Source organism: Rhamphochromis longiceps, linkage group LG23 (genome assembly GCF_057381845.1).
Source record: "Rhamphochromis longiceps isolate RC_006_pf linkage group LG23, R_longiceps_female_GT1.1, whole genome shotgun sequence".
NCBI classification, from domain to species: Eukaryota; Metazoa; Chordata; class Actinopteri; order Cichliformes; family Cichlidae; genus Rhamphochromis; species Rhamphochromis longiceps.
In genome coordinates this window covers 24,612,748-24,639,352 of record NC_140578.1, presented here as the reverse complement: position 1 = coordinate 24,639,352, position 26,605 = coordinate 24,612,748, and the positions used below count along the sequence as shown (strand labels likewise).

Below are 26,605 nucleotides of genomic sequence, written 5' to 3'. Positions count from 1 at the left end.
TTAGGCAGAAAACAATTACTTCAAATTTTTGCTGCTAAAGGTGGTTCTACACTTTTCACACTTGCCTAGTTTATTTCACCACATTCATTTGTTGGGTGGGTGGAATCAATGGATCCGGTAACATTATTCTTAACTTAAAATTGTTGAACAAAGCCTACAGTAAGAGCCAGTACCCCCAGTGCTTCTGATAAAATACAGTATACCCAAATTTGCATGATTCGTTTCCCATTGACTTGAAGTGAACCTGGGGGCCAGTCCACTGGCAGTGGTAATTCATGAATATGCAGATGTTCTGTAAATAGCTTCTAAAAATCCTGCTCGCGGACAAGAGGGGAATCTGGGCTGTAAGGAGAGATTGATGAAGATAGATTGAGACAGCTTTTGCTGAGCAAAATGTCAGTATGATCAATATTTGTAAGAAAAAGCAAAACACAAGACAAATAGTGCAATAACACAAGATATTTAAGCCAGAATGGATGACGTGTCAGTTCATAGCATCATTGGGTCGATAAAGATGACTTTACTGAAGCATTTGTAAACATACATCATTTTAAGCATCATAGCGAAGGTCAGTCAGTCAGCAGCAATCTGTGAAAAGCAGATTAATCTGTAAAGCACAACTCGTCCAGTTTCCTTGGTATCGTTTGATAAAGATGTGTTACACCTATTCCACACGTGAACACATGTGTGTTAGTACGTAAAAAAGAGCCTGCTTTTATTTTGACCGCTGTGTCCTGAAATCCTCCTATTTAATAGAAGTTAAGTACAAATCCTTGGAGTGTATTATAACCCTTAAGTTTTACACTTGCATATTTTGCCAGCAAGCTAGGTTTTGTTAAGTGTGTTATTAGAAAAAGAGCCAAGTGCAAAAAGAAGAATTTTAAGCTGCTTAATGAGAGAAAAATCAAAACAGCTAACACTGAAAAAGACTGTTATAACCTGTTTCTACCAGAAACACACAAAAAACATGATGTCCGTTACTCAAATTTTTGGGTTAGCAATTTAAAATTAGAATGAAACACAATGGGAATACAAAAGGAATAAACAAGTGCTTGGGTGTGGCTGTGGCTCAGGTGGTAGAGCAGTTCAGCTACTGGTTGGAAGGTTGGTGGTTCAATTCTTGGCTTCCCCAGTCTGCATGCCAAATATCCTTGGGCAAGATACTAACCCCAAGTTGCCCTCCGATGCGTTCATTGGAGTGTGAATGTAGTTTAGTTTGCACTTGTGTTTAGAAGTGTTTGTATGAATGGGTGAATGAGGCATGTTGTATACAGCTTTGAGTACTCTGGGAGAGTAGAAAAGCGCTTTATAAGAATCAGTCCATTTACCATTTACAAACCTATCAAGAAAAGCAAGTGGAGAACAAAAGCCAATATAGAAAACAGAACCAAAATACAAAACAAAAAAACCACCAAACATCCCCAAAATAACTCAAGAACTCGAACATTAACCATACTCAAAACAAGAACAACCACGAGCTCCTAAAATAAGAACACAAGCAGAGAACAGAATTTACCAAAATAAAACAGGAAGTGACAGCAACGGAAACGTCGATAAAACCATCAAAGACATACACTAGGGCTGCTCGATTATGGCAAAAATGATAATCACGATTATTTTCACTGAAATTGAGATCTCGATTATTTGACGATATTTATTTAACAATAACAATGTGTTGAATAATGACTTTAAAAATTGTCAAAAAATAATATAAAATAGTGTGCAAATACTGATAACAGTGCAAATGTTTGCAATATAAAAAATAAATGAAAAATGTAAACTTTGCAGTGTTGCTCTGTGGTGCAGCTACGACACTGTAGCTTACACACTATGTCTACTTGATCCACGTCTGACTCCGTGAACCCATAATGTTTCCACACCACTGAAGTTTTTTTTACCTCTATTTTCAACCAACGGCAGTCACTCTCCTCCCCAAATAACTTCTGCTTAGCTTTCCGAGCTTCCCTCGGGTCCTCTTAATTGTTGTGACACGTGTTCAAAATGCAGAGAGGTGCGCTCGATTTGCCACACGGAGCAGCGTGAGAGTAAAGCACGAGGGAGGGGCTAATAATCGGTTCAGTCATTTTTAATGATCGTTGAAAGCCTAGATCGTAATCGTGCTTAAAATTCGATTAATTGAGCAGCCCTAACATACACATATTCTGCTACATGGATTTATTATGCCAATGCAAGAAGCAGAACAATAACAGAACACTCAGGTTCGCCAGGGTTTAAACTACATATGTACTGTCAGATTTGATTTAGGAACTCATTCAGCAGTCACATAATTATTAAAGGTATCAAACAAAACCTCATGTCACAAACAGCCAGCTAAAAAAGCCAAAACTACCCGATTATTTGAAGTATCTGAGGGTCGTCTGAATGACACTGAATGACACTCAAAATAGCTGTCTACCATCGCCATACTTAGCAGCTCTGTCATGGTGACCCTATCCTCCCCTCCTCCGCCTCTGATCACGAGCCTTTTACAAAGGAGGGGGACGGTGGTGGGTGAAGGGATCATAATTCACAAGAAGCCCAAAGCTGAGCTGATAAATAGTTTTAAATCATGCTTATTGAGTGTCTGAGCTTGGTTTGTGGTGACTAATCCTAACTTTTGGTTTCTTGCATTCAGAAAATTCCTGAAATATCTCTCCACTGAAATCCCTTTATCTCCTCAAATGTAAAACATGCCTCGAGACTGATTATCAGCTTAATCGTATCTTATATAACGAACATGCCTGGCAGCATTGTTAGGGTTTCTTTAAATGTGTTTGTAGGCTTAGCCATAGGTTTAAACAGGCATGTTTGGCTTTAAGAATTTGAGATCCGCTTTCCCACTGAGACACCTTGTAAACATGAAGCTGTTTCTTATCCATCAATACATCAGGGTGTGAATACCTGAAGTCTTGTCTTAGCAGCAATCAAACAGGAAGCAGAATAACGAGATGTTTGCAAACGACTGTGACTTCAGCACGTATATCAAAGTTTTCCCGCTGCAGTTGGTTTGTCTTTGCTCAGCAAGGCTGGTATCAGTGATGGATCAGTGTTTGCATTATGTGATGGCTTGCTCTCTCATTTCAGATGTACAGATATTCATACACCGCATCTTATATCTTGTACAACATCTACACGAGGTAAGCCGGTTTAGACTTTTCATCATCACCTGCTCTCTGCACGTGACGGCATTCAGGTTGTTTTATTTCTGTGTGTGTGTGTGTTCAACAGGGAGGTAAGGGAGCTGAATCCTCCCGAGGTCCACAATGCTGTGCTCCAGCACGCAGCCTGGGGACGACAAGGACAGCAGCTGGTAAGGCTGAGCGTGTCTGTTTTTAAAGCGTGATGCTTTCTCTCATTTCCTTTCTTCTGTCCTCGGCGGCTTTTTATAAATTCACGCTGCCCAGCCGCTCCAGGGGGATCTGCTCCACAGGATAGGTTGTGTTTACACGTTCTCTGTTTTCGTCTGTAGTTAATTTCACATTTTTACATTATGTTACACTCAGGGTGCTTCTTCAGACTTATTAGTAGAGTGAGGAAGTCTCTGGGCCACCTGTTTTCATTTTAGCGCTGTGCTGTAGAAATAAATTCAGCACTGTAAAGCAAGCAGCAGCTTTCAGCACAACCTTGAATGTCTGCTGATGTAGTGCAGTGCCTTTTATCAGTAGTTGGAAAGCAATATAAAAGAATAACATATATGTTTTTTATAAATATCTTTTATAAAAACTTTGAGGGTTTTTTTTTTAGTCTTCAAACTTGGAGCACAAGTCCAGAGCTCATTCTCACTTCTGAAGGTTAACACAGCCAGATTATTTCATCGTTCTTAGCTAGAGACCAGATTAATTCTCTTTTACTTAAGGTTTTGCATTTTTGCTTGACGAGACATGTAAGAATCTGTGCTTTTGTGTCATTTTTAAGCACCATGAGTTGAGGGCAACTTTAATCATTTCTTTGCAAGTTCTTTTAGATGTTTCTATGGTGGCTCTAAAAGGTCAAATGCACTGCAACTTACAAAAAACAGGAAATATAAAAATGCACATAAGAAATCGACAGAACAACAGAAGTCGAATAAAACACAATGAAATGGAAAAATGTTTCACAAAAAAGATCTCATGACACTGATGAACCCTCCACCTCTTGGTCCATTTTTCCTAAGTTGGTGTCAGTGTTGTAACATTTGTACAGCTATTAAAACAACAGCTGCATTAGGTGTATGTAAGCCAGAGGAGCTGCCATGGAGCTAATGACATTTGACAAGAGAGCAGTGGAAATGAAGCAAATGCAGCGGGAAATGACTTCAGGAAGATTCAGGATATTGGTGAAGATGCAGGATCCTGTTTGTACCTTCAAATGCAAATATTAAAACACTGATGAAATATGGTGAACAAACAGTGCACACTGGGATTTAATATATATAAAAAAGAGATGTCATCAGAGAGGAAATCAAAAAGAAAAACAAATCAAGTGGACGAGCAAAAAGCAGCTTCACACGAGGGTGAGAAACGGCAGAGAGGAAAAACAAACTAAATTTGCGTGTTTGTGTCTGCTGTCGCTTCGTCTTCCTCTCCAGATCTACATCTTTGAGAATAACATCTACTACCAGTCAGACGTGAGGAGCAACTCTCTGAGAATCACCTCCTCTGGGATGGAGGGAGTCATTTTCAACGGGCTCACTGACTGGCTATACGAAGGTGTGTGCCGCAGAGTGTATCGACTCTGAACGTTGAGTCCTTTGCATCTTTTATGAGCCCTTTAATCACTACAAGTGCAACTTTTATGTATAAACTGCACTTTGGGCTGATGCACCATAAATGCCAGCTCTGACTTAATGTGAATAACTGTGAAATTAAATCTTGCACAGACACTGAATGTAAATGAGTTATAAACACGTGTGAACTTTACTTATGACTAAATTCCTCATGACATCAGCCTCAGTTGTGGTTTCACATATAGATACACACATTAGCCAACATGAGCTCCTCTGTATGCCAAAGTTTTCTAGAGTTCAATGTGAGGACATCTGTCTGACAGATAAAGCATGCAACAGGACAATGAACACAAGCATACAAACAGAAAGCAAATCTCCAACACAGTGCCTGAAAAAGAAAAGAATCAAGGTGGTGCAATGATCCGGTCAAAGTCCAGACTTCAACCTGACTGTTGTGGGCTGCTGTAAGTTGTTCTACAAGTCACTGAATCGCAGGATGGACGTTGTTTTACAGGACTGGTAATGTTAGCATGCAAACCTCTCCGCTGGTAAATATGACAACAAATAACTTTTTTATACAGTCTATGATTATAACAAATAACTAACGAGCAATGCAATAAAAATGTAAAACATTTACTAAAATTCACACACATTGCAATGGGCCAGATATCATTATCTTACAGTGTTAAATGTTTGTATGTTATTCATAAACAATGAGCCATTCTAGTGTCTTACCTTTAGGATGTTACACTTATATTGGAGGCTGGAGTATGGCTACAGCGGCTGTGGTTTTACTAGATTTGTAACGTGCACTACAATTTTTCAGCATGAGATCTTTTCCTTTTACTCATTTTGACATATTCCACTAATAAAGAGAGAAAAAGCACATCTATGGACACAGAAACAGCCATTTATGAAAGGTGGCATTGCTCCCATTAGCGGTGCGCTTGTAAATTGCATTTGGCTCACTGCTCTTTTTGTTACTCTCTGAATTTCTCTTACTAAAATGCTCATTTAAGACCTTCAGAAAGTCAGTTATAAAAACTTTGTGACATTAATAATTGCTAAGTTTAAATCGAGGTGGTTTGAATTTTTGCCATTCTCTCTTTAAATGCCAGAAGGCGAAACAGGAGAGTCGCTGTGAGCTCGTTGGTGGAGGAAACAGTTTCAGGGTGCACTGTGGATTGTCGGTTTTTCAAAGATTTGTCTTTGGCATTAAAAATGCAGCAGAGCAGACTACACAAACTCAGCAGAGTGGCAATGAAAAATCAACAACAAGCCTCTACGATCCATTAAGTCTCTGTGTAAACAAATTCAGTAATGTGGTGATAGTGTGTGCAGTGTGCGCAGTCTGCACAGAGAGCAGCACAAACGCTGTCTGAGAGAGATGGGGAACATTACAGAATAATTTTTGTTTGTAGATTTACTGAAAGCTGTTCATTTTCACTGTTTCATTTGCTTTTACTTCAGATTGCAGCCATTTGGCTGATATGTTCTGACAGCAGAGGAGCACAACTCCATCAAATAGTGTGCTTTTGACCAGTTTTTGGATTACATTTTAAATAACGTAAAGTGACCTAGAAAAGGCAAAAATAAAAGAATAAAAGAATAGGAGTGCAGGTGGGGAAAACCAGCAGGTTCATAAGATCTATCTGTCTTAATGTATGTAAGTAGATCCTCGGGTCGCTTTAAATACAGAATGAGAGGAAAAAATCTAAATAAAGCTGTTTTACAGATGGTTTTGTGTGTTTTATTCCTGATCAGAGGAGATTCTACATTCATATTTGGCTCACTGGTGGTCTCCTGATGGAGAACGACTGGCCTACCTCACCATCAACGACACACTGGTACCCAACATGGTTCTTCCCCAGTTCACCGGCAGCACGTACCCCCGAGGCCTACAGTACCCATATCCAATGGTGAGGCTGGGCTCTGAGGAATAGACAGTCGCTTTCTTTAAGGCTCTTTGCAGTATTTTCATCCTTCAACTAATACACAGCTAAATCTAAATATACCAGAGGGAAAAGGCAATGCCACATCAATAACCTTAGATTAGCAGAGTAGCAGTAAGTCACTGCTCTGCACATCTGGCTCAGGTGGAATCATTTTAAATTATTTTACTGTAAGTAATTACCTTAAAGTGCAGTTTTTCGATGACAGAATCATGCCTGTTGTTAACGCAGTGCTGCCCGAGGGCCCGAAGACCACAGGCATCCGTGTTGATTTTGGGCTTTGTCCTTGCACACAGAGATTTCTCCAGATTTTCTGAATTTTTCAATGATATTATGCACCATAGATGATGAGATATTCAAAGTCACATTTATGTAGAGGAACATTATTCTGAAATCTGTCCACAGGTTGAAGATGCAGGGTTTTTTCAGATTTGTTAAACTCTACCTCTTAAAGATGCTCTTTTTATACACAATCATGTCACTGACGTGATGCCAATTAACCTAATGAGCTGGCAAAAGTTACTATTTTAGTACTGCAATCAGTGTGTTCTGTTTTTGTTCACATTTGACACAGCATCCAAACTTTTTTGAAATTGGTGTTGTCATTCCCATCGTGATATCTTGAATTTATACTGAACGCATCAATACTTATGGACACGTTTGCACTCAACCCACAAGCGTTAAACTCGGAAGTTGGCTGAACATTCATACAAACAAATTATCTCCCTGTTTTTTAGATGATTTGTTGATTGTTGTTTTGTCTCAGAGTTTTGGGAATTAATTTCTCACTGTACACGTGATACCAGCAATTCCCCAACCAATGATATGTCTGACCGTTTAAATGATCCTATGACCTGAAGACCACAGCTGTAGTTATTGTACAACTGAGGATGCAAAAATCTGCTATGTGGAAGAGTAGAATTTGTGGAAATAAGTCATGAACAGTTATTTATTTGGTGTTAGCTTGCATATTCTCTCTGTGATCTATAGCATTGTCTTTTCATTTTAAATGAATTATTCAGACTTTTTCTCTGCTTTTATGTATAGATGTCAACACCACAGTCTCGTCTTATGTACATTAAATTAAAAAGCTGATTTTAGGGGATGTTTCTGTGTCCGTCCCATCAGGCCGGTCACGTCAATCCTACAGTCAAGCTGTCGGTGGTCAGCCTGGTTGGTGCGACGCACACTCAGGAGATGCAGCCTCCCGATCAGCTCGCGCTCAGGTGACGACACACAAACATAAGCTCGGGCTGGCACAGAAAGGTGTAAAATCCACAATTCGAGTCTCCTCTCTGTGTCTTCTCTGCAGGGATTTCTATATCACCATGGTGAAGTGGATCAGTAATACTCACCTCGTCGTGCAGTGGCTCAATCGGCCCCAGAACGCTTCTCTGCTTACTGTGTGTGACGCAACAATAGGAGTCTGTCTTCAGGTTAGTGCTTTTGATTTAAACCTCAGGAAGGAAACTTAGTTCAGAGTTTCATTGTCCGCATACAGAGCAGATTACTTAAGTGTACCCCAAAGCACTGCTGTGAGTTGAGAAGAATCAGACTCATTAAAGTTGTACTGTTATTTTACTCTCTTAGGGCCAGCTGTTCTGCTTTTCTTTATTTACAGTCAGATATATACAGTCAGCGAGTCCCAGTCTTTTGTGACACTGAGGCATGTATGCCACTCTGATACAGAGTAAATTGTAAAGTGGCAGAAGCTCTTTGCTGCAGTCTTGACTACAAGAAGATCAAAGCTGCCACTTTACAAGCCTGTGACCCTTTGCCAGGACTTATAGGCAGATGGTGCTGTGCTTGTAATGGTGCACACTTCAATCAGTGCAAGTCAGTGTGAGCTGCTGCTAGGTGAGGACTATGTGCCAGAAAGCACTGGAACTTCTCTAAGTGTCGACTTTGCATCAGGCCGCCACGTGGCCGATGAGTCCACTGATACACCAAAGTAGCTTTAAGCATGCCTGCTCCCACTTGCGCTCTCTGTGAATAAAGAACACTGGCATTCATTTGTCAAGACCCAAGATGGAGAAACTGTCATAAATGTGGTCATTTGGTTCTAAAACTGAAATCATAGGTATCTGACGTTCACCTCCACACATCCAAAACTGGATGGACTGATAAAAATGGAGTTGTTGTCAGACGGGTTTAAAGATGGTGAAAAGCGGTTATGCTCTGCGGATTTTGGTTTGGCAGCTTGGCAGATGGTTTGGAAGAATGACCAATCTCTGTGACATAAAGTCCAGTTTATCAGACACGGAGAAGTCCAGTTTGGCATAGAAACAGTTTTTGGTCTTCCCTGCCTTCTAAGGCTGATGGCAGTGGTGGACTGCACTGATGGGCATAGCCTAAAACTCTTTTCAGACCTACTGGTAAGTTCCTTTAGCTTCTCAAAACCGTTCTTACAGTCTGTGGTAGGGGTGGGAAAAATCAATCAATCAAAACACTTGATTGATTGACTGCAAGCTAATAGCTTAGTCGCACAAGTAAAAATAGGACAGCAACCTCCTCACATCTCCAAGAAGACCAGTAGCTGTCTGACGATTGTATTGAATTGGTGATTGAACTGTTGGTAACATCATTGGTGGCTGCCAGCAGTTTGCATTCTGGTAATGTTCCTACAGAACAGGAAGGCTGCTGAGCACAAATGTGATAGTTAGATATTCATTTCTTTCCATGTAGACAGCAACAGATATGTGATGTGCAATGATTTATCAGAGTTAATTGCTGATAATTATGCTGTTAATTATGCTGTTATGCTGTTATTATCATAAACAGATTGCATATAACTGCCAACTTGACCCCATTTAATACCACAGTGATCGTAGACTGACTCTCTCATGGCAACATTTATGGCAGGTTTCAGTTACCACGTTGGTGTGCTTCACAGCCTCAGTACCTGAAGTGAGATAACTTTATCTTACAGAATAAAACAGATACTGACTAAATCTAATTTGCAGTTTAATAAAAGATGATAAATCGCTGTACGTGTTATTACTATACTCACAATAATAGTTAATGAGTGAAGTACTGTAATAATATAATATTATTAATAATATAATAATATGATCATGTTATTTCTACCTGAAGTATATTAAGTGATTTTGATGCCTAGTGGGGGGAGGGGGGGTATGAAACGTGGCTTATTTAACATAACTTGAGAGTAAATGTAGTACTTATAAGAGTATGACCCACTTTTACTAACTTGTGTTTGTACTTATGTGTTTTAGTTTGGCGTCCTTTGTTTTGATAAAAAACGCTCCCCTCATCTACTAGCCCCTTTTTGCAGCCATAACAGTGTGTAGCTGTGACAGGTACATGACATGCTAATGCTAGCTTTACCAGATGACATTTTAAAAACTTCATTTTTATTTTTCAGTTGTTTCACACTTTTTTGACCGTTGTCGTCACCTTTAACTTTCCGTGTTTCTGCTTTCTGTATAGTAGCATCCAGTGTGGCCCGCACTGGTGCTTCGCGTGTTCTTCTTCTTTTATTATTATTAAGTGACATTGAAACACATTACTCCCACCCTCTGGTGAGATTGGTGCATTACATCCTAACAAGTGTCAATAAAAAAACAAGTGAAGAAATAGTTGCATAAATTATTATACTTTTAAGTAATTATAGGAATATTCAGAAATCATAACCATACCTAACCTTACAGAGACGTTTAATGGACACATGATTCAAGCTGTGTCAAACCTTGGATTTTATTTCCTGCTCTTTCATGCAGAGACATGAGGAGTCTTCAGAGACGTGGCTTTCCAGACAGGTAAGTCTGAATGCACACATTTATCACAGTGTCCCATATGTGGAATCAAACCGTGAATACCACACAAGTGATAAGTCTTAGCTTTAACTTGCAAACATTCATGCCAGCATTAGAAAGGACCAGATTTCAAGGTTACAAAACTAACCGGACAGGCTTCTGCACTCAGACCTTGTCCAGAGCTGTCTTTATTACACAATTAGACATGTTTGTAGGACTGGAAATAATCAGTGTGGTTCAGGGGAGGGGGCATCTCTGGACAAGAGGCAGGTCACGTGACGCCCATTCACACCTGACAATCACAAGGACATTGTAGCAGAGACATCGGAGGTTAAAGACCATTTAAAGTATGAGCTGACCGTGTTTGACATCTGTGTTCTCACATGCTCCTCATTTATATGATGTCTAGAAAAGTCCAGGGTTCCTGTGGATGTGTGAAAATGGCGTAATTTTTTTTTTGGGGTGTTACTAGCATTCTTTTTAATGCTTGAATAAGTGCATTATAGCGTAAAAGCCTGCAAGAATAATGAATAAAGATAGATTTTTGAGGTTTGTGTATACAGGAGCATCCCCTGTGCTTGGATAAGGGGTTTAACTCATGGGGCGGGTTAGTTTTCACAGTAGGCGAGACGTGAAGGTTAAATCTCCTGCACAGCCGCCTCCTTTAATGTCGTATCCATCGATAAAAATATGCGTAGCTTATTTTTGGACTGTGTTGTATTGCTGAGTCAGCATGCAGCAGGATGCGTCCATGCGTGAAGAATGTGACCTCTGAAGTCTTGAGTTTCTCTCTGCAGGGACAGGATCCACTGTTCTCCAAGGACAGGAGCCGGTTTTTCCTCACGCTGCCTGTGAAGCAGGGAGGTCACGGAGACTTCCACCACATCACGATGTTCACCAAGAAGGTGATTTACAGACGACACTCTGCTCTTTTCTCCACGTCCTCGCCACAAGTGGTGTCGCCAGGACCGGATAAGAGTAGGACGACTGTTTCATCCGTTACTTGGCTTTGATTTTAATCCCAACCACAGTTTTTATTTAATCAGAATACTTTATTAATCCCTAAGGAAATTATGTAATTAATCACAAGTAATTTAAATTTAATCCCGTCTGGAACCCTTTAAACCTTTTATGTTGCAGAGGTTTTCTGAACTATATTTAATTAAATATTTTATTGAAATGTTATATTTAAGATTAAACGGTTTTGGTTATCCTGAGAGGAAACTATTTTTTCATGATGAAATAAAATGTTCAAAAGAGCTTTAAAAATATATTCCCTTTCATGTACACATTAAGCTGGAATTTACTAGTAATTAAAGTGGACCATTTATGCCTTCTCCTTATTTTCTGGATATATACTCACTGGCCACTTCATTAGGTACACCTTGCAGCTGTCAGGTTGTATGCTCTTCTTGCCTTCAGAGTTGCTTTAATTCTTCAAGTCACAGATTCAACAAGGTGCTTGGTGCATGTTGACAGCATCAGACGGTTGTTGCAGATTTGTCAGCTGCACACCCGAAAGGTGCTCTGCTGGATTGAAATCTTGTAAATATGGAGGCCCTTTGAGTACAGCCACACACCATTACACTACCTGAAGCCAGAATCACTGATATAGGGCAGGATGGCTCCATGCTTTCATGTAGTTTAGATCAAATTCTGACCCTACCATCTGAATGTTACAGCAGAAATACAGACTCATCAGACCAGGCAATGTTTTTTGAATATTTTGTTGTCTAATTTTGATGAGCCCGTGTGAATTGTAGTCTCAGTTTCCTGGTCTTAGCTGACAGGAGTGGTCTTCTGCTGCTGTAGAGATACTCTTCTGCATACCTTGGTGGTAATGAGTGGTTATTTGAGTTACCGTTGCCTTTCTATTAGCTGAAAGCAGTCTGGCCCTTCTCATCTGACCTCTGACATCAACAAAGCATTTTCACCCAGCGAACTGAACATTTTCTCTTTTTCTCTGTTCTTTTTGAAATACTTAGATCAACAACTGTGTCATGCTCAAAGTCACCGTTCTTCCATTCTGATGTTCAGGTTGAACCTCATTAAGTCGTCTTAAGCATGTCTGCATGCCTAAATGCACTGGGTTCCTGCAGTGTGATTAGATTAGTCTATGTTAATAATGTCATCCTCTAATCGCTCAGTTTAAGACCATCTTTTCAACCCAGCTGCTGTTTAGACACTTTATTTATTTATTAATGGCTACAAATCAGAAGAAAGCTGGGTTTAAAGTGAGGTCATCACCAAGGTCCACAGAATGATTATGTAGATCTTTGAATGATGTAAAAAATACGCTGCTAGAGTCACACAATATAAACCTGGAAATGAGCATAGTAGGGCCACTTTAAAATAAAAATACAATCTGGATTTTTATGAATTAATGTTAAGAACAGAAGCTCTTATAACTGTGTAATTCCACATGATGTATAAGATGCAATGAAACAAACTGCATTCGCAGGTCACTGAACTTCAATTATCAGCTCAGTTTTATATGAAACTTTAGGACATTAAAAAAAAAAATTGGTCATTAAATACACAGAAGCTTAAAAATTGATCTAATTTACTTCAGGTTCTTCAATTGTTTTGAGTTCTTTTTCCTTGTTCGCATCGCTGAAGGTTGTAGTATACAGACAGCTGTCACTGTGCTGCTTTGCCTGAATACACAACCCCCAGACTTAATTTTTTTATTTAACCTTCTTTTCATAAGGAAAAAATAATCTTGAGATTAAAAGTCTCTTTTGTCATGAGTGTCCTTGCAAACAAGGACAGCAGTACAATCATAGGCTGCACAAAACAATATGAAGCACACACATCCAAATCCATACACCAGTTAAATATGGGCAAAGGATGAACATTAACAAAGAAATTTCTAAACTTCACTGTCAATAAAAATGATTATCTTTGTCAAAATAGTAGTCGAATGCCAGAAACAAAGATAATAATATTCAGACAGCATGAAGTAACTTCAACAAAGTCATTTAAAACTGCATTTCCTAACTAACCAGTCTGGGATGAGAGACTCCAAGTCTTATCAGTTCTTCACTTTGTTTTCACTTCAGCATGTTTCCATCAAACTGTTTGTCTTTCAGCTGCGAAGCGACCAGGACGAAGTTCGCAACTTGACGTCGGGAAACTGGGAGGTGACAAAAATTGTGGCGTACGACGAAAACAACCAGACTGTGTAAGACTCAAACAAAATCATAACCCGTGTTGTCTCAGCAAACACTGATTGATATTTGAGAGGAAGATGTTAAGACGCTTCTCATACAGCCACAAAAATGAATGTTTTAACACAGACTGTGTGGCTTTTCGTTGCCAGGCTGTAATTATAACGCTGGACTCAGAAAGCAGTGGCTCAGATGTAAAGTAGACGATGAGAGAAAGGAAAAACACTCCTGCTAAAAGCCTAATTTTTCTCTAGATGAAAAGCCTTTTTTTCATTTTCCAACCAAGAAACAGAATAAAAACTCTTCTTTCTGTCTTATTTATTTTTTCCCATTATCACTGCTAATAATAATAATTCAGCTTCATTGAGGAGGAGGAGATAAACGTGTGAAAACAACAAGTGCTTTGTGAGCTGCCAGTTTCATGACAGCACAGATCTTTACTTACGGTTGGGCGGACACAGAGACGAGTGCAGGCGGATGGATAATGGATGTGTGACCTTGTCCTACTTTAGCTGCTCTGCTTTCCTTCACACAGATACTTCCTGAGCACAAAGGACGCTGCAGAACACAGACACCTATACAGGTGAAACACACACTTAAAGCCTTATTCCCCCAGCCTTTGTGTGTGTGCGTGTGAGGCTCGGTAAACATTTTGTCCCCTTTCCTCTGACAGTGTGTCGACTCTCAGCTCGTTTCCACGGCGATGCCTCACCTGTGGACTGCGAGAGGGATGCACCTTCTTCGATGCCAACGTCAGCCCAGACGCACAGCACGCCATCGTGCACTGTCAAGGTCAGAGAGGGTCGATGCACATCCCGCTCGGGGAAGCATCACACACACAAATTATGAGGTCTCGTGTGAGCAAGATTTGGCATTTTAATGACAGAGTGTTAATGAGCACTCTTTCTGAGCTTATGAGTTCTGACCGGCAGAGGCTGTAACACACGGTGAGACTTTACGCCATGAAAGACAACGTTTGAATAGAGAAATATTAAGAGTTATGTGTGAAGAGGGAAGTCCTCTTTCAGTTTTAAAACTCTATATATGGGGGCTTAATGAGAAACCATCTGGTCCTCAGATGAGAAACAACATGATTTATTGCACAGTGTAATTATTTATTTAACAGAAACTGAGCCAAAATGCAGAAACAGTGTGTAAAACAAGCATGGATCACCTCACTGCTTTCACAGGAATGAAAGTGTTTCTGCTTTCTATCAGGCCTCAGTTAGCATGTTAAATGTTAAAATTCATGACAGTCAAAGTAGAAAAGGATGGGACAGGTATGGCTTCTTTGGAAGGTTTAGCAGGAGAAAGCCTCCTCTCTCTAAAAACAGCAGGTTTGTAAAACTGCATCTGAACAAACCACAAGACTTCGGCAACAATGTGTTTTCGAGAGACGAGACCAAAGTAGAAATGTTTGGTCAGGATGCACAAAACCAAAGACCTCATACCAGCTGTCAGCACGGTGGTGGAGGGCTCATGATCTGGGTACCTTGCGGTCATTGAGTCGACCGTGGACTCAGGACAATGATCCCAACCATAGCAGCAGATCTACAGCTGCTGCAATGATTCAGTCAAACGTCTCACCTCAGCCTGACTGTAATGCTCTGGTGGGATCTTAAGAGAGCTGTCCATGAACCTCAATGAACTGGGATAATTGGAGATAAATTATCTGAATTTAAGGAGCGAGACCACGCTCCTTCTGGGTATTATCTATTTATGGACCCCATCCCCATTAGTTTTTTTGTTTCCTGTTCTCATGCTGTCCTCCCAGGAGCCCAGCATGAGTAGAGGATATCTTTTTTTCCTCTTGTACTTTCCCATTGTAGTGTATATTTCAGTGTTTTTTTCTGTAACGCTACCGATCTCCGACCTGTATCCCCATGTGATGTCTGTGTTGTGTGTGTAAGGTCGGGGGAGTCCTATTTCACTGCAGGGCAACCTGCACGTGGCGAATAAAGCCTTGATTGATTGATTGATTGATTGATTGATTGATTGATTGATTGATTGATTGATTGATTGATTGATTGGACCAAGTGTCCTTCACAGTGATGCTGCTGAAGGTGCTTCTACAGGCTGCTGAATCCTGAGGTCTGCTTAGGTTCAGCATTTTGGTTCTTGTTAAATAATGACACAGTGTAAGATGTCGTGCTGTTGTTCATCTGAGGTTTTATTTAAGTAACTTTAGAACCTGGCGAGGAACACATGACTGTATTATGTCCCCATATGTAAAATCTTATAATTGAATTAGATTTTCCAGTGTAAATCAAAAACACTTGTTTTTATTTTACATTTTTAACCCTTTAAAACCGGTCAGAGCGGGCACGCTCCGTTTTGCGTAACTATTTTTAAATCCTGGTAGCTCTGCAACCACGTAATATAATAATAATAATATATAATAATATAATAATTTTTTTTGCATATGAAACCGGAGCAGTTGTACTTACATCTTATGCCATCAGCTTGTCCTAGGTCACGGCTTCCTTCCACATATAGCTTTGCAAAAACTGCATAAAAAGCAGTTGCAGCAACAAAAACACAATATTCCAGAAACACGCTTTGCCGATCCGATCAGCTGTTTGTAACACTTCCTACGTCCATCAGCGCGAACTATCACATGTCCGCCATGACCTGCCCGAAACCGGAAGTGACGTCATTTTCGCAGAAATGTAGTTTTTTACCATCAAGGCCTCAGGGCCTATACTTGTGTTTTTAAAAGTTATGTTTGACTTTATGACTTTCTGTGTCGTTTCTGGGATGCTTAGGACTCATATTGGACTGCTGGAAATAGTTTATTTTGATGCAGATGCTGCTTTTTTGCAAATTTGCACTATAATATTTATTTTCGTTTTTCCTGCAGTGTATAGAAATTGGTGTATTTCAAAAATAAAACTATGAAGACACTCAAAATAAATTTCCTGTGGTGGGAAACTATTTTGTGCAACTTTTTTGTATTTACAGTTTTGAGGGATAAGCCTTTCCGGTTGGCTTTTTGGCTTCTTTGGCTCCATGCTAGCCATGCTAGTTTATTTCTCCAGACAAATAACGCACTCAATCTAAAGCCAGACAACACCATCTATCGACAACATTGTTCACTTTTACTTTCTAATATGGCAAATGCAAAGGAAAGCTGCATTTAGAGCTTGGCTGAGAGAATTAAACCTGATTGAAATCTCCAGTTTCACTCTTTTTGCTTTAATCGCATAACAACTGCAGAAATAAAAATAAAAATACTCCTGATGTTCAGAATAAGTTGTTCTTTTTTGCTTTTGCATGACTGATAATTGGTCAAAACACAACCTAAAGCAGGCTGCATCAGCATGGAGCTTTTTATTCACAAGCACACAGTCATCTCTCTCCCTCTCTCTCTCTCTCTGTCTCCCATCGCAGGTCCCGGAGTTCCAGCTGTGCTGCTCGTCAGTCTCGCCGACGTGGACTGTGAGTGGAGTCTTTACTCCGCCTGATGGTGTTTGTGCGATGTTTGTGTGGGCGGGCAGATGTGCTTTTTTCTCACTTCTGCTCTGAAATGGAAAATAGTTTTCTGCAATTAGGCGACATCATCTCATTTGTGTGGAAACATGAGCAGCTGCTGGATTTGGTGCCAGACTGCGCTGATAATTTCTGCATTTTGGAGGCGTTTAACGTCTTTGTATCACAGTTTAAACGGGCGGGTGTCATCGCTTAGTGTTTTAGAAGAGCTAATCATCAGCGGGGCTGCAAGGGGAATTCATTAAAAGATTGTGAAAGAGTGGATTTGGATACCATCTGTGTAAGTTAGTGGTGCACTGATAGAATGCCAGAGAGAGGACACCTACACTACATTTCCAAAAGTATTCACTCAGCCATGGTGTTCCAGTCACCTTCATGGCCACAGGTGGATGAAATCAAGCAGCTAGCTGTGCAGACTGCTTCTACAAACATAGTGAAAGGAGAGGTCACCAACTTCATGCACAGTCGCGGCAGTGACACCTTTGCTTGCCCGTGTGCTTATGCTTCTTCAAATGCACATGAGCTGCAGAATTTTCCGTTACACAAAAGCAGGAATTAAAAGCTGAATTAAAGTACAGTAACAGTTTCCATGTGTCTGTTTTTAGGAGAAATCACCTCAAAATGCTACAGGGCAGCCTCGTCGTGTCGAGCCACATTGTGTTGTGTTAAAGTCAGGCTGAAGTAACAAACGTAGTTATGTTTTCTGGGGTTCCTTTTGTGAGAAATTCTTCCAAATGCTGAAGTTTTCAGGGATAACAAACCAGATGCTTGTCGTGAGAGGATCAACTTTCTCCAAAAAAAACATGCATGTTTAAAAAACATCACCAAGCTCACTGTTGCTTCTCAGTGAGTGTATTACTGCCACTTGCTGTGGCACTTGGAGACTATGGGGGCAGACAAGAACCCACTGAAGGTCCAGGGCTGAAAAATAAATCCACAGCTGAAGTACCAAAAACTGTAGTTCTTCTAATGCCTGTTTGAGGTGGACTCTGTCAGAGGGCTCGAGGATGGAGAAGAAAGGAGCAAATTCACCTTTGATATACAATCAACCAAGTTTCCTTATGCAAGTTTTCCTTAGAAATAAGATTGGGGGGGAGGCGGTATGAGAAATCAGATATAGTTTATCAGAGAACACCACCATGACTGGTCTGCAATATGGATTATTTATGTTGCTTATCAGCAAATGCTTTCAGCCTGTTCATACAGTGGATTTATAGCCAGTTTACCCAGCAGCCTTTGCTGAAGCCTGGTGCGTTTTGCAGCCACATAAAAAATAGATGAATTACGACTGAAGGTCTCCCAGTGCATTTGCTGCATAAATGAAGCAGAGAGAAATTAAACAGCCAAGAGTGACAGCTGTCAAGTTAAGTCTGTGATTTTTATAGTCCAGTATTACAAACGGCAAATCTTTCTCGCGGGGGTTTCACAATCTGCACCAGCTGCACTCAGACTGATTTGAAAAAGGTGAAAACACGCTCAAAAAACATTTTGTATTAGGTAATTTGGGAAGAGTGACTAATGAAGCATCCCTCTGATAATACCCTGCTTTGCAGTAATAGCATCTTGGGAATCCTCCTCAAATAATGAGTGTAAAGGGTTTCCTATAAAAGGACATTTTCCTTAAATAACAGGTAGAAGGTGAGTGGTCATATTCTAAGCAGGGTCATGTTATATTGAGGCCTATGTGGTGTTTTAGGAGAGAACTGCAGGTTGTGAGTGTTTTTCTCCTCAAAGGTGATTTTGATGTGTTGCCAAGCCAGAAAATATTTACTGGTTGGTCTGGTTCATGGTCATCAGTAAACCAGTCTTACACTGCAGGTTTTTCCCAGTAATCCATACAGTAATGAACTTTCTGAACTCTTCTAGCTGATCAATCATACATCAGAGGCAAAGCTCAAATGAGAAACTGTGAGCATGTTAATAAAACTGCAAGTTAGAGCTTTTGCTATTAATCAATGAGGACCTGATGGAAAAACACCAACACAATTAGCTGCTCATTACAAACTCGCATATGAGTGTCGTGTACCTTTTAATAGACACCTCCTGTATGAGGCATCTATTTATGACACTGTTTAGTCTTTCTAGCCACGATATCGGCTGTGTTGTAGTTGGATAAACATTAGCAAGTTTTACATTTTACTCAAGCAGGCTCATAATCCATGCTACATGCAGCGGCCTCGGTCTGCAGACCCTCAACTGAGATAAGTAAAAACACCATGGCGATCTTCTGATCTCTAAACACAGCTGTTTGAAGGTAGGGGTCATCCTCTATCAGGGTCAATATTTGGTGAGAACAGAGAGTCACGTGCTGGGTTTTTCCACCCACAGGAGGTAACAGTGAAAACTACCATACTATACTAACTTTATTTGTAAAGCACTTTACAAACAACCACAATGAACCAAAGGAGAAGATGCAGGTTTTAACGAGATTTAAAAACGAACAGAGAAGAGAAATTGTTCCACATTTTAGGAGCTGGTATCAGATGTTTGAGTTTGTGCTTTCTGACCAAACATCTCGATTTTGGTCTCTTCTTTCCAAAGGACATTGTTCCAGAAGTCATGAACTTGAACGTTTATCATGCTAACTGAGACCTGTAGAGTCTGAGATATAGCTCGTGAATAGCAACGTCAAGTCATGACTTCTTTTTATTGTGTAAAAATAACAGTGGCGTAATAACCAGCAGTCGATGAAGTCTTGATAGAAAAACACTCAGAGAATTAACTGCTCCGCTCTGAGCATCCTGGACCTCTTAGCACCTTTTAATGATTTTTCTCGTCTTAATAACAGCTTTGTTGCACTCTGATAAACACGATTTCTTCTTCACAGCGTATTTCGTCTTGGAGAACAACCTCCCCCTGCGCTCGGCGCTGGAGACTAAAAGGATGATTCGGACGGAGCTCACTAACACAACCTTTGGTACAAATTATCTGCACTTAACAGCTGTGCTAGTGTGTGAGCTTCATGAGATAATTGAGCCACTCCGAGCGTGTTTGAGTCTGTGCACCTGTCGTCATGTTTGTGTGTCTGTGCGTGCATCTTTTTTTTATCCTCGCCTCGTCTCCAGCTAATATTTCTGCATGTCTTCTCACAGGGCTGCCTCTGAAGCTCATCTATCCTCCTGACTTCTCTGACTCCTACATCTATGGCCTTCTTCTTATTGTGTAAGCCTTTTCCACTTTATTACATTTGCCTTTTTTATTTTATTTTATCGCAGCACTGTGAGCTTCAAAGGTCAGACTCTGTGAGGACAGCTAAAAATGGAACTGCAGTGTAGCTGCAGGCTGTCGGACACATTTGTGGAGATGAAAATGGATGTTTGAGAAAAATGTAAATGTCATAGCTAAAATCAACCTGCAGTTTTATATACATGCGGACTGGTTTCCAGAAAGCCGTGGTTATACAGAAGTCTAAACGACCTTCAGTTCCCTTCATTTATGTCCTTAGTTAACATTTTTCTCAGGGTTTATGCCCTGGGTGGCTAGTTTTAAGTCTTTCTCAGTACAGCATGATGCTCATTTTGTAAATTATGGTGACCATTAGAGCAAAAATGGGTCAGGGCCAAGGGTCAAAATGCTTCAGTGAAGCGCCACTCTCACACAGTAAACTACAAATATGTCCGGATCTAAGAGTCAGTACATTAATGTGAGTAAAACAACCTTCCCGACAGCGACAGCTCTCCAGGCACCCAGACGGTGACGGAGGAGTTCAGGCTGGAGTGGGACTCGGTGCTGGCAGGATTGGCGCAGGTCATCGTGGCGCGGATTGATGGCAGGGGGTCAGGGTTCAGAGGTCAAAGGTAACAGTTTTTGTTTTTTTAGTAACAGAAGTTGTTTCAGTCCTTTCTGACCTCACAGTTTCTTTGTCTTTTGTCCTCTGGCAGTTTTTCACAGCAGAGGCTCGGCATAGCGGACGTGGAGGACTACATAGCAGCTCTGAAGTACGTAGCGTCCACCCTGGAGTACCATTTCTCTGTTAGACAGAGATTTTGTCAGAGCTTCGCAGATGACTCTGTGGTGTTCTTGGGCGGGAAAACATAAACAAGATGCATACGTTAAAAAAGTTAAAAAGCAAAGCAAAACCCTTAAATGATCTATAACAAGAAGCTTCTGAGTCCTGCTTTGTATTTTGTATATATTCATTTCGTTTTCTTTGTTATTTTTAAAATTATTTTAAGAAGTTTGAAGTATGTAGTGCCATAAAACCCAAGGTCAGAGTGAAGTCAGAGGTCAGATGTGACACGATATTTGTAGGATATTCATAATTCTTTCCTAAATGTTGCTGATACAAACAAAGAAAGTTTGACCTTAATAAACTTGTCAGAGTTCCAAAGTAACGTAATATATTTAAAATCCTCCTGTTTGTCATTCCCTACATGTCTATATGCTGTCAATACACGATATGGCAGTAAGAAACATTAATGATCACTTTGACTTTCAGCTCAATCTGTTGACCTTGAAGAAGAGGTCAGAGGTCAAATGTGATTTGAGGTTTAAACCTTTATATGTTACTTTCTGTACTGACGACACACCAAACTTGTGAGAATCATAGTTTCTGGGTTTTAAGGCTTTTTGTCATTTTTCGACCAGTAAGTTGACCTTGAAGACCTCGATGGATGTAAGGCTAATTTTAATGACTTGTTAATATGAGTGCACCTTACTCGCCTACAGAGTTTTATCAAAATTCATTTAAACCTTAAGAGCGTTCATGTTTACAGACAGAATGAAGCACACATGTAAATGCTACTGAAAACATAACTCCTTGGCCCGAAGCAACTAATTGAGTTTGTGAACAGAAGAAAATCAATCGAATCTCTGTTTCCAGTTTTCTGGATATAAAGGTGCTTGTTTTATGAGCTCTAAACATCTTTGAAATGGACATTTTAGAGCTTGTCACTGTTTCTTAAAAAAAATAAAACATTTAAATGGTCATTTTTACAACTGTTACACCTTTTATTGGAATTGATGAGATGATTAGAATGAGGTCTGGTGTAAGTGATCTTTGTTCAAAACTTTGGGAGATGTAAAGAAAAAAATTATTTCTTTATGAATAGTAATATTTCTGGAAAACATAAATTTGCATTCAAAAACTTCTCTCACGGCTTTGACCTTTGACCTTCCTTATGTAGCTTCAGCAGAGTGTGTGATGTGTGAAATGAAATATAAAGTTATAATTACCTCTCTTGCTTTCTGATACCCACTTCCTCTCCACTCGTTAAAAATAGCCGCTGTGTTTTTCAGTTTCCTGGCGGAGCGGCCGTTCATCGATCGCACTCGTGTTGGAGTCTTCGGCGAGGTTAGTCTCTCACGCCCTGACCTAACCCTGAATACACGTGTGATCGGTACAGTAACTGTAGTGGCTGCCCAGTCAAAACTCTGATTTCTGTTTCCTCCTCATCCAGTGAATTAATCCCACAAAAAAGAGGAAATGAGATTTTACAAAGAAAACATGGTTAAAATGGACTCTGCCATCATTAATTATAACAACTCAGTGAAGCTTCAGTCTGCCTATTTAAGAAGTAGAAACCACTGTGAATCCATTTCAGCCGCTTTGGTACAAAAGAAAAAGAGGTGCACTGGAGTATGGAGGGCTGTGAGTGCCAAATGAATTTATTTGATGTACTGAGGTAATTAAATTCCTCATTAAATTATAATTGAATCTAATAATAATTAATTAAAATAATAAATGCTATATTAACTGTTTTAAATGAAATTACTTAATATTAATTATTTGTATATTTAAATAATTTTTCATTTACAAATGTAATTATTTATTAATGACACCTTAAATGAATGATTTAATGATGTACTCAGTTAATTCATTTTGGCACTTGTGGCCCTTCATTAGGAGGCAACATTTGTCATCATGCATTTGTCATCGAGGGACTACTTAAAGGTTCTGGCCATAGGAGACTTGTTTATGACCTGTACCAGGAGGAACAGGAGTTTCTCTTGGTCTGAGTAGTCTGGGTACCGTTAGCTAGCACATGAAGGTCTGTGTGACCCTCCAAGGATACGCCTCCCCAAACCATCACTGCCAAACGGGCCACACTGGATGATGTTGAGCAGTGTATTTACTCTTTGAGCTACTTGTAATATAATGCTCCTGTTTTTAAACCCAGAACAGCCCACTAATACCACAAAAACCCAATTAAATTACACATTATTCCCTAAAATTTAGTTTTGCCTTTCTTTATTAGTTTGTTAAAGATATTTCAACAGTTCTTGGTGCCAGCTGCTCTTGCTGGAGACCATATATAAATGTAATGAAGTACAGATCCATGCAGAGACTGCCATTTTTTGATGCTGTGTAAACACGATAGAAACGTCCTGTGTTTTCTCGGTGCAAGTGACGCTCCTCTAATGTCTCCCTTGCAGGGCTACGGTGGCTACCTTGCGCTGATGATGCTGAAGTCGACAGAGAAGCTGATCAGCTGCGCAGCTGTTCGCGCTCCCGTCACCGACTGGAGCATGTACGGTGAGCAGGAATTTGAATCCTCTTTAATACAACGCTCCAGAGACGCGGAAATATTTATTACTTCTGCTGCTGCTGCTGAACCCGGCTAGTCATTTCTCAGAACACAACATCTTTATCCTGCACAATCTTTTTCATGTGCACTGCCGGGGTAATGTCACTTTAATTATCCTTTGCGTTCGCTTTCGGGAATTCAGGGTTATTACATTTAAAGATGAAAAAGTTCTCGTCAGTTCTGGGAGGGAATGCTGGGCGTTAGCACTCCTGTACAGCTCAGGACTTCCTGCTGGCTGTGAGTAGAGTTTAATAGACTGAAGTGTTGCTGCAAAGCCTCTGCTTCAAAGAAAGCGTCTCTGTCTGTCTGTCTTCACTCGTAAAAAGCAGAAATAAGACGCCTTTCCACCTCCGACTGTTCTTCCAGCATGAGTCGAAGAAGACTTCAACTTGTTTTTTGCCAATAATAAACTTCAAATGTGTCCTCTAACATAATGTGTGGCTTCTAGCTTATTCCAGTGCCACTGATCTGTCAGATCCTCCAGAAGATCCATGCAGCACTTTTTATGTAAAGTTCTCAGGTTGCTGCTGACGTCATGTAACCTCTTTGATTTCCCTTTTCCCCTTCAGCCTCAGCCTTCTCAGAGAGATACTTCGGCTCACCTTCAACTGACGAGAGCAGATACCAAGTGAGCGTCTTCTGTCTTTTACCCACCTGCTTCTTTATTAACGGATGACTTAGATTCATTTCATTTTAGTCATAGTTTAAGCATTTAAACTCTTTTATTTTTATTCAACTAATTGTTGTAGCACGAGCGTTCCTCCACACGGCATCTTATTTTCCTGTCCATCAAATGTGAAACCTGTCCATATGTCCGCTCGTCTCTTCCTCCCAAGCGTTTTCGAGAGAAACTGCGAGCACGTGAGGTGGTTGAGTCGTTTCCCGAGGGCAGCTCAAATGTGTATGTCTGATTACTTCTGATTGGATTACTTCCAAACTCGTCCCGCCTTGCTCACAACTTCATAAGTTCTGATTGGATCTCTTCTCTCCAAAGTGTCCATCGGTTTTTGTTTAGTTATCATTTGTTAGTTAAGAAAATTAACACTGCTAAGAAATTCAGCTAAATGCGACTGGATTTGGGAAGTTGGATGTCCCTCATCAGATGGCGTGTCACGTTTGACCTCTGACCTCACATCTACATTTCACATCTGCCTTTTTTAGGGGACGTCAGAAAGTATTACATGCTTAAAGATAGTAGAGTAAGCTGCATATACTGTAGTGTAGAGAGTGAAGTAAATATCTCTCATGCTACCAGTATCTGATTTTTTACTGCACTACAAGCTGCTTAAAGTACTTTTAAAAATAACAAAGAAAACAAGATGAATGTATACAAAATACAGTACTGTTCCCTTAAAAGTAAATATTGCCCAGAGAGTGAGCCGGCTTGGCGGAGGTTTGTGCTCTCCGAGTGCTTCTTGTTATTATTAAATCCTTTATTTAAACAGGCAGTCTTATTGAGATCAACATCTCTTTTTGAAAAGACAGACCTGTGTACAAAAAACATATACAGAAATTGAGACACATTATACACACAAAAAAAGAAAAAGGTGTGCTGGGGTTGTTGCAGGGAGACAAAGACGACCCTTTAAAGCGCTCCAGCGAAATCAGAGAATAGTTTTTTTTGTAGCTTGTTCCATTTATAGACAGCAATGTGTTTAAACAAGAAGCACAGCTGATGATAAAATGTCCTGCGACCTGACACCTTTATCTTTTTATCTTTACTGTGTTTAAACCGAGGCGTGGAGGTAAGCTGGCAGCCGTACAGGCTGCTTCATGCAGCTCAAATCTCTGAAACCAAGGAGAGTGCAAACTTAGAGCCACTTTAATGGGAAATGCAGCTGGCTGATGATGCAGGTGGCTGGGTGGGTTTCACCTTTACCTGTTTGATTCCCAATCATTTCTACATTTTACAGTATAGCAGAGGTTAGACAGCCAACACAAATTATACAGCTCCCATTTTTTAAAAGTAAAGAACAACCAGTAAAGAAGAAGAAAACATTTAGGAACAGAGAAATGCCATCCTAAAAAAAAAAAAAAATCACCCAGCTGTCCTCCAAGTGAAGGTTGCAGTCAGAGAGTGTTTTTCTTCCTAAGTGGGTTGCCTGTAACTGGGCCAGAGAGCTCTATTTTTGTGACTCTCGCAGCAGGGAGGGGTGGTCTGCTTCAAAAGTCACCCAGAGAAGGAAATGTGGCACAATCTGATCAGACAATAATCAGCAGGGCATCATCACTCACCCAGTCCTCCGAGATGCAGAAACAGACGGGTGAGAAAACATGCCGTGGTTGATGGCTGGTCGCGGGTTTGAATTCCAGCTGGGAACAAAATGAATGACAGCAGTGAGACTGAGACATCCTGTAATATTAAAGCTTCGCCCTCCCAGTGCGATCGCTATCAGTCTGGCATCTTGGTTTAAAAAAATGTTTTTTGCTTAGTTTTTAAATATCTTAATCCAAAAAAAGCAAATCAAAGAGCATGAAGGACAACAGACGGGATCATCACACTTAAAGTGTCTCACGTTACATCATGTGAGTCTAGCGCCTTTATTTCAGTGGCTTTAATTCAAGCAGACTACATATATAACTCTAAGGTCGAGTTTTTCCAGGCTAAATAAATATAAGAAATGACCTCAGATGGAAACACGAGCACTCAGAGAGCTCAAGTCACCCTGAAGGACAAGGGCTACACTGAAACTTTGTTTTCATTACAACATGCTGACGTCAATGTGTTACACTGTCATTGTGCTGCTAACATCAAATGTTTTTACTCAACTGAGGTACTCGTGTCCCCCAAGTCCTGGTATATTGTTGTGAAGTTTGAAGACGATACATAAAAAGTTGTGGATAATCTAAAGTTTTTACTGATATTCACATTCGGTGTGACCCTGACCTGATTTTTACTAAAATTAAATCAGATTGAGCTATTTTTGGTAACTACCATCACACAACAATATCCTGAAAACTGTGGACGCTGGACTGCTAACAAACAGAC

General features: G+C 40.2%; 1 protein-coding gene across 3 annotated transcripts in view; it reads left to right on the top strand.

Moving 5' to 3' along the window:
* The window catches only part of LOC146642018 (inactive dipeptidyl peptidase 10-like), a 141,165-nt gene that overhangs the window by 108,580 nt on the left and 5,980 nt on the right, over window positions 1-26,605 (top strand). For all 3 annotated transcript variants that reach the window (XM_085398330.1, XM_085398331.1, XM_085398332.1), the window contains 19 exons: window positions 3,085-3,137; window positions 3,229-3,310; window positions 4,568-4,688; window positions 6,470-6,624; window positions 7,786-7,883; window positions 7,970-8,093; window positions 10,395-10,433; window positions 11,228-11,335; window positions 13,523-13,614; window positions 14,136-14,183; window positions 14,274-14,392; window positions 16,991-17,038; window positions 19,917-20,006; window positions 20,182-20,251; window positions 20,758-20,886; window positions 20,971-21,027; window positions 22,328-22,382; window positions 23,465-23,564; window positions 24,186-24,244. In XM_085398330.1, the coding sequence (XP_085254456.1) occupies window positions 3,085-3,137; window positions 3,229-3,310; window positions 4,568-4,688; window positions 6,470-6,624; window positions 7,786-7,883; window positions 7,970-8,093; window positions 10,395-10,433; window positions 11,228-11,335; window positions 13,523-13,614; window positions 14,136-14,183; window positions 14,274-14,392; window positions 16,991-17,038; window positions 19,917-20,006; window positions 20,182-20,251; window positions 20,758-20,886; window positions 20,971-21,027; window positions 22,328-22,382; window positions 23,465-23,564; window positions 24,186-24,244 (1,647 nt within the window). The remainder of the gene's footprint in view (window positions 1-3,084; window positions 3,138-3,228; window positions 3,311-4,567; window positions 4,689-6,469; window positions 6,625-7,785; window positions 7,884-7,969; window positions 8,094-10,394; window positions 10,434-11,227; window positions 11,336-13,522; window positions 13,615-14,135; window positions 14,184-14,273; window positions 14,393-16,990; window positions 17,039-19,916; window positions 20,007-20,181; window positions 20,252-20,757; window positions 20,887-20,970; window positions 21,028-22,327; window positions 22,383-23,464; window positions 23,565-24,185; window positions 24,245-26,605) is intronic.